Source organism: Rhineura floridana, chromosome 12, assembly GCF_030035675.1.
Source record: "Rhineura floridana isolate rRhiFlo1 chromosome 12, rRhiFlo1.hap2, whole genome shotgun sequence".
Lineage (NCBI taxonomy): Eukaryota > Metazoa > Chordata > Lepidosauria > Squamata > Rhineuridae > Rhineura > Rhineura floridana.
This window is the reverse complement of record NC_084491.1, coordinates 11,976,707-11,989,335: the sequence shown is the minus strand read 5'-3', so window position 1 is coordinate 11,989,335 and position 12,629 is coordinate 11,976,707. Positions and strand designations below refer to the sequence as shown.

The 12,629-nt window shown below is 44.9% G+C and overlaps 1 protein-coding gene across 4 annotated transcripts in view; it reads right to left on the bottom strand.

Annotated features, from left to right (window-relative positions):
• The window catches only part of BMP1 (bone morphogenetic protein 1), a 207,694-nt gene extending 200,163 nt beyond the window's left edge, over nt 1-7,531 (bottom strand). The window contains exons 1-2 of one of the 4 annotated variants that reach the window (XM_061593536.1): nt 6,976-7,531; nt 6,525-6,697 (exon numbers count right to left, since the gene is read on the bottom strand). In XM_061593536.1, coding sequence (XP_061449520.1) covers nt 6,525-6,697; nt 6,976-7,043 — 241 coding nt within the window. In that variant the 5' untranslated portion in view covers nt 7,044-7,531. The remainder of the gene's footprint in view (nt 1-6,524; nt 6,698-6,975) is intronic. The other 3 variants (XM_061593538.1, XM_061593534.1, XM_061593535.1) reach the window with 3 other exon arrangements.
• Between the last annotated feature and the right edge of the window lie 5,098 nt (nt 7,532-12,629).

The window sequence follows — 12,629 nt, the reverse complement described above, 5'->3', positions numbered from 1 at the left end:
GTTCTTGATCAGTCTCTCACAGCTCTGTGGTGGAATTTCAGCCCACTCTTCCATGCAGAACTGCTTTAACACAGTGACATTTGTGGGTTTTCGAACATGAACTGTGCCTTTCAGGTCCTGCCACAACATCTCAATGGAGTTTAGGTATGGATTTTGACTAGGCCATTCCAAAACTTTAAATTTTTTGTTCCTCAACCATTCTGATGTAGACTTGAGTGTGTTTCAGATCATTGTCTTGCTGCATAACCCAGCCGTGCTTAAGCTTCAGCTGACAGATGGATGGCCTGACATTCTCCTGTAGAATTCTCTGATACAAAGCAGAATTCATGCTTCCTTCAATGTCATCCAGGTTCTGATGCAGCAAAGCATCCCCAAACCATGACACTGCCACCACCACCATTGGTATCAGGTTCTTCATGTGGAATGCAGTGTTTGGTTTTCACCAGATATAATGGGGCCCATGTTGCCCAAAAAGTTCCATCCATTGTTCCAGAACTTTTGATGATCGTCCAGGTGCTTTTTGGCAATGTTCTATGGACAAATGAGTCAAAGTTTTGGAATGGCCTAGTCAAATTGGCGTATTCTGTCTCATACCAGTTATATGTTTATACTTCACCACTTATTTTCACATCATATTAAGTTTGTTTAGACCTTGATTTTTGTTTTTTTCTCAGCCTGAAGAAGATCCATCAATCTTCATGCCTGCCCATAAAAGCAAGCCCTGCTACAGGACAGTAAAACAGCTGGAACAAGAGGTGTGCAGAGGCCAAAGAACAGTGAAGGGAGGGGTGTCCGTCTGGTCCCAGCCAAAGGAGTCCTCATCAGAGGAAGACCAGAAGACTCTAGTCTTGGACCCAGCCCCGGCTCAGGTTCCATCTAGAGGTGAGCGGCCAGGATCCTGTGACGAGGCCCAGGATGGGCTATCTGCCCCTGGGGCAAGTTTGGGCTCTGACATCAAGGTTGAACAGCCCCCGAGCCCAAGGCAGAGGTGCTGCCTCTGATGCCAGATGGAGACCCGGCCCATCTGGAGGAGAGCCCGACTACAGGTCTGGACTCCTTGTGAGTAAAGGTCTGGCTGCAGGTGATCAATGGGAGTCATTGAGGTGTGTGTGTGTGTGGGGGGGTGTTCAGCAGCTCCAGCATACAAGCCCAAGTGCTAGGCTGGAAGGGCTGCTCGACCAGCTGTCTAAAGATGATCTGAGGGCCTGGGCCTGTCTCTCGCTTTGCCCCCTTCCTGCATTGCTTAGACTGCTTGGTTTCTGACCCCGGACTACTATGACCCTGATTCTTGCCTGACCCCCGTGACTTTGGACTGACCCTGCCCACTGCCCTTGTGCCACCCTCACTTGCGTTTCTGCTGGGGAGCCCCTGGCCTCCTTAAGGAGCCTGGTGACAACAGGACAGTGTCCGATTGGCCATCTTATGGAGCCCCTGGGAAACTCGCCAGACGAAACCGACTGTTGCCTGGAACTGGGTGTGTGGAGATCAGCGGACTGAGTGCTGAATAGGACACAGTGGTGGAAAACTGAGGAAGCTCCATGATTAACCTTGGTACCTTGGTGCCAGGCTGTGGTCTGAAGGCACATAAGGTTAGCTCCCTGCTGAAACTAAGCAGGGTCAGGCTTGGTCAGTGCCTGGATGGGAGACCGCCAGGGAACCATATGTAAGCAGCCTTGGGTTTCTATCGTGAAAAGAAAGGCAGGGTAGAAATGAAATAAAGAAATAATAATAATACCTGCCCATAAAAGCAAGCCTAGAGTGAGAGACTAGGCTGATTTCAACAGGTTCCAGGAACCCTCTTCGTTGTGAGATTTTAGGGGTGGCCTGTGAGTTTGTTTGGGCCCTGGGTGACACCCTGGCGTGTTCTGGGTGAAAGCCAGGAGATGAGAGGTGTTGAGTGAGAAGGTGTGTCAGATGGAGAAGGAATGGTATGTATTTATTAGTAATGTGCATTAATACTTTTACTGTATATTTTTGTAACATTTATTATTTCTAATTTGCTGTACATCACCTACATATATTTTTATACATCAGACAGTACAGAAATGGTCTAAATAAATAATTATCTGACACATTTAAAGCTGGGAATGAGGTCTAAATTGGTTTAAGTCTACAAGAACTGGTAGGTACAGGTTGTGCCATGCAGACAAGAGTACACTATACCAAGATCCTAAGTCCTTATGCGAGGAAGGGTGGGATATAAATTTAATAAACAAGTGCTGGATACAGAGACAGCCTTATAGAAGGGTCACAACTGAAGCCAGAGGTCTGCAGAAGGATGTGCCAGTTAAGAATTAAATGTATTATTTACCACATCCAAAACATGCTTGGATCTTCCAAATGTATAAGACTTTGTAACCATAAAAGATGCTTATCTACCAAATAATTGTGTTTCTATGGCTGAAAAAATACCAACCTTGCTTTAAAAAGTTATGTCAGTACACTTTAAGTTTCATCACACATCCCACCACTGCCAGTAAATTTATGGGAAGGATTGTAGCTCAGTGGTGGAGCATCTGTCTTGTAAGAAGAAGGTCCCAGGTTTAATCCCCAGCATTTCCCAATAGGGCTGGGAAAGACCCTGTCTGAAGCCCTGGGGGGCCACTACCAATGATTGCACTCTATATTGAGCTAGATGGACCAATGATCTGACTCATTGCAAGGCAGATACCTGTTCTCCTAAAATGAAGAGAACATCCTTTCAATATGGAATAAATTTCACATCTTTACTAACAGTCACTAGGATATTTTGTAATACCAGTCGCTCGTAAAAGCATGTACTCAAGGAGGAGAAATATTACCCATTCTCAGCCACTTTGGCTGTATCAATCAGAGTGGCTAAAGTGTGAAAAGAAGGAATTGCACAACACTAAAGGATCTTGTACACCTTATAAGACTCAATGTCTCCTTTGACCTCTTGGATAGAGGTGATAGGATTCCTAGAGGAAAAATGTGTACACTCACAAATTAATTTACACATGCAAATATAAAGTGGCTTTCTGACTAACTGAAAGGGGTTAATGCACTCCTTGTATTTAAACACAAGTAGCACATTAACAACAACACACCTTGTTTTAAAGAGAGAACATCCTGAAACTTCAGGCAAATTGGAGTGTCAAGGTGCTTTTTAGGTGATTTAAAACTACTTGGGATAAATTATTTCATAGACTTTTTATTCTGCTAGTGAAGGAACCTAAAAATGTCCTTTTCCAGTTAGGCATGGAAGAAGTATGGCAGCCTTTTTTCTTTGTTAGCTCTCTTGTCTCCGACTATGTATGTAGCTGACCAACATGTAGACACTTGTCTGAATGTTTCAGGACGTCAAATTAATATCATTTGATTTACCTATCATCAATGTCTGTTGATTGTGTAAACTCTCTTCCATAAGACTAGTTGATATTTCATTGACTTGTCAATGTTGACCTGATGTGAATACTATACTATATTGTTATGAACTTGTGAACTGCCTTTTACATGTTTCTCAAGGCTATTTACAAACATGTAATAAAAACAGCTACAAATAGTTTTAAAACAGTACAAAAAACAACCGAAGATACATGCTCATTGAGACCTTCTCATCCAGTGGGAAAAGCTTGTCAAAACAGAAATGTTTTCAATTGTTTCCAGAAAGTGACTGCTTATTGTATCTCAAGGGGGATGGTGTTCTCCAGAACTGGGGCAGCCACACTGAAAGCCCTGTTGCTAGTTACTGTGGAGCAGTATTTTTGGGACTTTAAGGAAAAACTCTCCTGCAGAGCACAGTGACCTACTGTAACAATTGTGCTGTTATTAAATGATAAATCAATAAAGATGAGGGCCTGATTTAAAATCAGCTTGGCAATACACTTGTCCTTTTAAAATAAACCTAGTCTTACATTTTGATTACTAAGAAAAGCTGATTCTTGCTTAAATTGGGAAGTTGGCAACCTGTCCTGCAATAAGGGTCACCCGGGAAAGTGCGACGTAACAGAGATTACATAAATCAAAATCATAACTCAGTTCCTTAAAATAAAGGGCTTCAAATGAACGAGAGCTGAAGCCCTAATCAGTGCAGTACTTTTATTTCAATTCTGAACTCAGAAACAAGCCATGCCATACTTTCAAGCTGATTTTATATCGACTAAAAACTTAGTAGTAGTGGGAGGAGGAAGGGTTGCCATTAGAAGAATCTTCAAACACTAGACCATGTATCACATAAAAAGGCTTCAGATTTTTAGGCTGCAATTCTACTTATTAGGAAGCAAGCCCCATTAAACACAGTGGAACATCCAAGAAAATATGCATAGAATTGAGTTGCAAAAGTAGCCTGCAGATAGGCTACTCCAGCTCAACATATAGACTTAATCATTTTTTCTCTCTCCAAGAGCCATTTCAGATTACCTTAATGCTATTACTAAACACATTCCTTTCGGAGTTAAGTCCCACTGATTTCAGTGTACCTCACTTCCAAGTCAGGCTAGAAAAACAAGGCTAAAAGCATCATAACCAAATAACAAAGGTACCTAAGCCAGTATGGGAGGGCTTTGGTGCATGGTGTTTTATATTTTAGTGGGCCTTACACTCTATTCTTATTTACTTTTGTTTTAAAATAATTGTTACCTGCTCCAAGTTTAGCCTGGATGAACATTTGCACTCCCACTATTCCCAACTCTGGAAAGGTATTTTTGGAAAAGTAAGTGACAGAGAAGGAGATCTTGCCGGTTGTAATAGGAATTAAAATAAAGAGCTATAAATAAGCATCTGCAGTTCCCTTTCAGTTTCCTCTTGGGCTTGTAAAGCACAGGATGCTTTTGTCAGGTAAATGGAAGAATCACTGTCTCCCCTTTACAGCTAGAGAAACAGAAAGTCCAAGGAAGGTCTTGGCAAGAGCTAGAGATAGCATATAGGAGGATGCTCTCAAAAATTGCCGCATCTTGTCATTTACCAACATTTAGCCACCTGTACCAGGATAGTCAAAGCAGAAGAGTGGCTGCCTGTAGACTGGTAGATTCCACATTAATCACTCTTATTTCACTCTAGAATGACCTTGAGACAGTGGCCCCAGATGCACTTTCAAACACCCCCCCAAAACCCAAACAAAAAACTTTAAATGCTATGCTTCAGATGTTGTGCCATTGTTGCCCAATCACACAGCCCCATCCTCTTTCATACTTCTCTCTCTTCAGCTATTTGTTTGAATGAAAATGGGGGGCGGAGGAGAGAACAGGAAGAAAAAAACTCTGAAAAGTCTTTGAGCCTGTTTTTGCTTCAACTACAGCTGGAGCTGCCCCTGTCAAAAGTAATTAAGAGTTGTATGACTGATTGTATTTGGTAACAGGATTAAAACATTGTCCAGCAGAGCACAGGTTCAACAGAATTATATCAACCCTTTATTTACAGGCAACGCCGGAGGTCTAATAAGTTACTGGCTCAGAAATTTGGACACTCTTCCCTGCTCTACACATAGGCAGGATGTTGTGACCTTCCTGGGGTCCCATAACAGACTGTGTGGCTGAGAAGGACTGGTGTAGAATGTGTAATCTTCACAGGCAGGTTTCTATGGGGGCGTGGAGGGGTGGTGGTGGTGGTATATATCACAGTATACCATGGGACAAAGAGAAGGGGGAACTGCCATCTGGATGTGTTCTACAACGCACGCATGCACACACACACAGACACACACACATATGCCAGTTAATGATTTAAATCTTGCAAGACTACTAGGGTTGAGCATAAAGATGGGTGATCTGTAGAAATCCTTCTGGACTTAAGATGCTTGCCTCTTTTGACAGCTAACACCCTACAAGCATCTATAAAGCAGGGAGGTTGCTCAGAAAAGGAAATGTTTGAGAGGAGAAAAGAGGTAGCAGGTCTAGTTCAAGCACACAGCCCTTTGTCACCTTTAAGCACAAGCACAAGCAGACGCATCTCTGAGGCTGCATCCTGGTAACTTCCTCACCTTCATCCCTGCTTCTGTTTACTTTCCTTCAACCCATAAACCTCCCCCCTTGGCAGACGTATGCACAAATACATAAGGTCTCTTGCCGTTGCCATTACACAAAGAGCTCCAGACACGATTTTTTATGGGACGGGGAAGAAGAAATCAATAACAGACAGATGGAAAAGAGTTTAATTCCCTGCAATAGAGATGAGGGGTGGGGGGTGGGAGAGAGAAAGTGTCCTACAAATAATTGTTCTGGAGTTTCTCCATCAAAGACTTTTTACTTTCTCAGACTGAACTTTAAAAGTCCAGGAGTTATTTTACAACACGGAATGTGGGGGGGGGGGAGGAGGGAAAAAAACTTTCCTCTTTTCTTTTGTCTGCAAGCTGTACTGCCAACTAGGCAATGTGCATGACCCAGGTTCAACAAACCCCTCTGCCCTTTTCAGAGCCTCAAAGCAGTTTCCAGACACACAAAAGACCACCGCTTCCCCTTTGCTCACCCCCAATAATAATTTAAAAAGGCAAACATTTGTAAATGGAGATAGTCACAGCAGGAGCTGCGCTGCTGACAGTGGGGTGCCCCCCCGCCCGCCAGTCTTACCAGCTTTGCAAGGGTCCTTATAGTCAATGGGATCAGCGTCTTCTTCCTCTTCTTCTAGGACATAGCTGTAATCTGTAAAATCCATCGCTTGCCCCAGGACCAGGAAGGAAAGGAACAGCAGCCCCCCCCTGGATGCAGGCATGCTGGCAGGTCCCGGGAAATGGTCCACGGAACTGCAAGGGGGGGAAAAACAGGAGTGGGAAAGGGGAGGGGGGGAAGAGAAATGGAAAGAGATGGGAGGTTCCCCCCTCCTCTCCTTTTTTTTTCTTTTAGGGAAATGAGATCTGGTGGAGGCGGGTTCAAGCGCCAGAGCTCAGCCCCTTCCAAGCTGGAGGGTTTGATCACACAGTACATACAGCCCTGGGAACTGAGCCAGCCGAGGGGGGGGAAGAGAGAGAAAGAAAAAGAGACGACACGGCTTTGCAGCCTCAGGGAGGTGGTTTCCACTCACCCACGGCCACATCCTGCGAGGTCCGGCTTAGGTGGTGATATGCATGACCGTCCACGGAGGCTGGGCATGGATGGCGATAGTGGTGGAAAAGGAAAGAACTATCGGACCTCCCTGCAAAGTTTTCTGCCGGCCCAAAGACAGGACTGTAAACAAAGCGGGGAGCCACAGGCTAACCTTCGTCCCCACTCCTTCTGCCCTGCATGGGCTTATCTAAAGAAACCCTCGGGAAACTCTGAAGGGGCGGGGCAGAGGGAGAAGGGGAAGGAAAGGGCATTTTAGGACAGAGCTGGACGTTTTGGCTCAGCCTGGGTCCTTTTCAAGAAAAATGCGGGAGGAGGAACGGCACAGGGAGGAGAGAGAGAAAATTCCCATTCAGCAATGAAGTCAAGGCTTACAGGGCAATGGGGGGCCGTGCACTTCCTGGGTGGCCACAGACCGGTCGAGTTCCTGCCCCCACCCCCCAAACCTAAATGTAGGGAGGGGGCGTCGAACGCAAGAGTGGCTTGTAGCCGTCCTCCTTTGGACAGAGCGAGAGGAGAGGCCGCTGCAGCGGCGCGGCTTCCAAAGCCAAGCAAACGCGCCCCGACCCCCGTAGCAGCAGGAGACACCTCGAAGCTCGGCCTCGCTGGAGCCCTGGAGGAGCTGGTTTTGTCTCGCTTTGCAGAGCCACAAGCTAGAGCTAGCGACGCCGCCCCGGGCGCGGGCTTTGCTGCGGAGGGGAGGGGGTCGGAACAAAAGACGCGGGAGGTTGCTTGGTCCAGATTTCCTAAAAGCGGGAGGAGAGAGAGGGAGGGAGAGAAAGAATCCTCCAGGGAAGGTTAACCCCCCCCCACCGCAAATGCAGAGTATCTCTCCCCCAGGAGGGGTGTGTGGGGCCGTCGGGAATCCGAAGTGGACTCGCATTGCCGGGCAATGGCGGCCGGCGGAATCCCCGCGCGGAGTCCCTCGGGCCTTTCCTTCGCACCTGGGTGCACACGTGGGCCCTTAGCCGAGTCTGCACCCAGCGCCTTGGGGCAGGATTCTGGCTGGGCTTCCCTTCGCCCTGGAACACCCTTGGCTCCTTTGGGAAAACGAATTGGCTTACGTACACCGGCCATCCTGTTACCTATGATATGGAGAGCCAGTGTGGTGGCATGGTTATAGAATGTCGGACTAGAACCCGGGAGGCCGGGGACGAAATCCCCGCTGGGCCATGAAGCTCACCGGCTGGCCCTGAGCCAGTTACTGCTTCTCAGCCTAACCTTCCTCGTAGGGTTGTTGTGAGGATAAAATGGAGAGGGGGAAGAACCATGTTCGTACGCCACCTTCGGAGGAAAGGTATAACATAAATGTAATAATAAAATAAATATATACAATTCAAAACACTGGAACACGTTCGGAAGAGTACAAGCTTTTATGGGGGAAATGTAAAGTTGAAGCTATTGCTTTCCCACATTTTTTTTAGTATGAAGTTAGAAAGATACACAATGGTTGTTACTGTTAAATAAGAAAACCCAAGTTAATAAAATAGAATTAATGAAAGGGTTTCACAGGTGTAGAAAGGGGAGATAGTATAAGAACAGGTGATCATATATATACCTTTTTTGTTCAATGCTTTCTCTAGATACAGGGCTATTCTGATAAATAGTTTCTGTCCCTGCAGAAATTTCTCTTTTGCATCACTTTTATCTAGGCAGAAGAGTTATGCAGTTCATCATATTCCACACTCTTTCCTTAATTGTACCTGTTTCTAGGGAAAAAATGAAATGGACTACCTTGATTCCGACTTGTGGCGACCCTGTGAATAGGGTTTTCATGGGGTAGCCACTAATATCTTTTCCAGAACGAATATGCTGGCAGTCAATTTTTTGTGCTCTCTTTTCATCTGGGAACTAAAATGGCATTGCAAAATAGTAACAGGGCAGTCCACCTTGAATGGTAGAATGTGTGTAGGACTATTTACAAAAAAACAAAAGCCCAACGTCTGTTACCTCCTGCAGCTGTTCTTTTTTTGAGTAAATAGTCTTGTGCACATGCTTATGGTGGGGTTGCCCTGCTGTTCAAGCAAATTGGGAAATTGTTCTTGGTGAATATAGGGAAATTTTGGAATACCCAGTTAAGGGAAGCAGTTCTGCTTCATTGCCATGGGTGAAGGCCGCAGAAAGACCTGTTTTGTTTGCTGATGGCCACTAAGATGAGCTGAAAGTAAGTGGAAATAACCAAATCCTTTTTCATACAGAGAATGGATGTGTAAAACTTGGGAGGTTATGACAATACTTGTTCTTATCTGCTTGAGGAAACTAGACATCCAACTAACAGCACAGCCCTATGCATCTCTACTCAGAGGTGAGTTCAGTGGGTGTATATAGGACTGCAGCCTCAAGTCAGACCGGACTTTTTCCAATAGTTATTTTCCTCACGAGTCTCAATTTTTGTTGTTATGTACCTCCAAGTCGACTACGACTTATGGCGACCCTATGAATCAGTGACCTCCAAGAGCATCTGTCATGAGCCACCCTGTTCAGATCTTGTAAGTTCAGGTCTGTGGCTTGTTGCATTTTGGATACTCTGTTGATATGGTTTTCGTGGTAAGAGATATTCAGAGGTGGTTTACCATTGCCTTCCTCTGAGTTTGGATGCATCTTAGTCTGGTGTTTCAGCTTTGACCTTTCTGCCTTGGGTGCCCCTGCTAGGAGTCTAGCCTCTTGGTCTAGACTCTTGACGGCATTGCTCTCAGCTTCTTCAACACACTCAAACCCACTCACCATGTTAAGATGTGCATTGGAAGAGGAGGATGAGTCTCAATAGAACAAGGAAAATGTTCCCTCAGCAAAACCTGTGATTTTGTCCCTTTCCCCTTCCCACAGTATTTACCCAGCATGCTGTTTTGTTTCTTCTTTTGTTCTGGCAATGGTTTTGTCTTTCATTATCGTTTTATTTTATTTTTTAAAAAAACATTTTTAATGTTTTAATTGTCCTGTGCACAAGTATTCACTTTATGTATAAATAAGTATTTTTAAGTTGCAAAGAAAAAGATTGATATATAAGTTAAAACTATTTTTAATTCAAAGTATAGTATGTTGTGTTTGGGGAAGTCTTGCATTTGTGGGGCAGAATACTAAAATATCAAGGTTGCTCAGATAATAATTTAAAGCAACAAGTAATCCTATGGTGGACTAACTCATAATGATGAAAATAAACACACACACTCTGCTACTGGGAGAAAGGGCGGGATATAAATCTAATGAATAAATAATTTCAGTTGAACCACAAAAGCTTGTGCACTCTTACATGGAAGAGTTTTGTGTATCTTAAAAGCTTGTGTACTCAGACAGTCCTTCATTGCCTCAATAGTTGTTGCCTATTTTTTATGTCACTCGACTAGTAGTGGTTATCCATTAAATCATTTGTTGCGAGATGGTTAACTCCTGAACAAGGATGATCAGGGGACTGGAAACAAAGCTCTATGAGGAGAGACTGAAAGAACTGGGCATGTTTAGCCTGGAGAAGAGAAGACTGAGGGGAGATATGATAGCACTCTTCAAGTACATGAAAGGTTGTCACTTAGAGGAGGGCCGGGATCTCTTCTTGGTCGTCCCACAGTGCAGGACACAGAATAATGGGCTCAAGTTGCAGGAAGCCAGATTTCGACTGGACATCAGGAAAAACTTCCTGTTAGAGCCATACGACAATGGAATCAATTACCTAGAGAGGTAGTGGGCTCTCCGACACTGGAGGCATTCAAGAGGCGGCAGGACAGCCATCTGTCAGGAATGCTTTGATCTGGATTCCTGCATTGCGCAGGGAGTTGGACTTGATGGCCTTATAGGCCCCTTCCAACTTGATTGTTCTATGATTCTATGACTCCCACTTTTAAAACTGCAAATAAGATAGTGCTTAGGGGTGGAGTTATCTCAGTTCCGTTTCGTTACTTGTCAGCGCATGGGAATAGGGGTTACTAGTGCTTAACTTAAACAGGGCTCCTGTGGCCTTAAATAGTTGAAAAGTAGGGAAAGGTTTTGCAACAGAAGCCTTTGGCATTAAATTCAGAAGGGCTTTTAAATAGGTATGTGGCAAGAACAAAATCATCTTCCACAATACTGCAGCAGTGTAGCGGGATAAAAAACACCTGTGGAACTTCTCTCCGTTTTAGAATACTTAAAGGAAGCGGGAACCCTGTCTAGCAATGGACCTGGTAACCCTAGCAGAAACAGATGATACTGGCAAAAGTTCATGGGTTGAAAGAAAGATGTGGTATGAGAATGCACATTTCACATGCTATACTAGGTGTAACAATGGCTAGAACCTGTGAACTACGTATGTAACTTGACTATGGGTGACACCTACAGGTCAAACTGATCACTTTGGTTTAGCCTGCAGGAAACATGAGAAGTGTGATGATTAGAAGTCGCTGGTTGTCAGAGGACCGCTGTCTGTGCTTGAACTTTCCGTAGTATGACAAAAAGAAATAATGCTGGATAGTTAGGAGTTGCCAGATTCCGTTTTGGAAAGGATCCCTGTCCTTTCCAAGCAGAGTGGGAAACCTTTTTCAGCTTCAGGGCCACATTCCCTTCTGGGCAACCTTCTGGGGGCCACCTTCCAGTGGTGAATAGATCCAGAGGCAAACTTAGACAGAACAATGAAACTAAATTTTACCTTTGTGCAATACGCTAGTGTGAAATAGGCTAGTTTCAGCACCCACTCATACACTCCTCTGTATACTTCACTGAAAAAAGCAAGGGGCATTATCAGAATTCAAAGACACGTACCAGCTAGGCAAAAATGTTCAGGGGTGAAGCAATGAGGGGTGTGGCCTGGGGAAAGTTCTCTGAGCCAGACAGAGGCCTGGGCCTGAGGTTCCCCACACCTGTTTTTAAAATACGATGTGCAGAAAGATTCTACAGATACGGCTTCTGCTGCAACAAACCCATGTTAGTCATTGTTACCCACTGACAAGATCACATCCTTAAGCTGAAACTAGTTTGGATGAGGAAAAACACATTCTCTAGTACAGTGGTTCCCAACCTTTATGAGCACGGGACCCCCTTTATAAGCTGATTTTTTTTTGTGACCCCCTCCCCCCAGGGAGGCAGGCTGGCTGCCAGGAAGGAAGGGGGAAAGCAGCCTTTCTTTGCAGGCTTCCTTCTTTTGCTTCACAAAAAGCCCTCTCCTCTCATTCTAAGTAAGGGCGTTGCCAGTAGCGGCAGTGCAAGGAGACAGGAATCAGTGATAGTAATCCCCTCTTCTTCCTGGTAGCTCCACCCTCAGCCTCCTTTGGCATCTGCCATGTATTTTATAGGCAGATGCCTGCCCTTAGTGCACCTGAAAGACGCTCTGGCGCTTCAGCAAAAGGCCTCCCCTCTCGTTTGGAGCAAGGGGGAGGTGTCATCTGCAGCGGCAGTGGGAAGCAGACAGTGTAGAAGGAGTGAAGACTTAATAATTTAATTCATTCATTCATTTCTTTACTGTTCACAGCCCCCTCTGGACTACTTCGTGGCCCTCCTGGGGGTCCTGGCCCCCAGATTGGGAACCACTGCTCTAGTATATTATGTTAGTTGCAGTTTTCTTGGAACATCTAACATTTGCATTCTAATTTCCCCACCTCCCACCCCCAAACAGCTGATTATGGACAATTTACAGATTTTCAACATTGCTTAAAAAATCAGAATTACAGT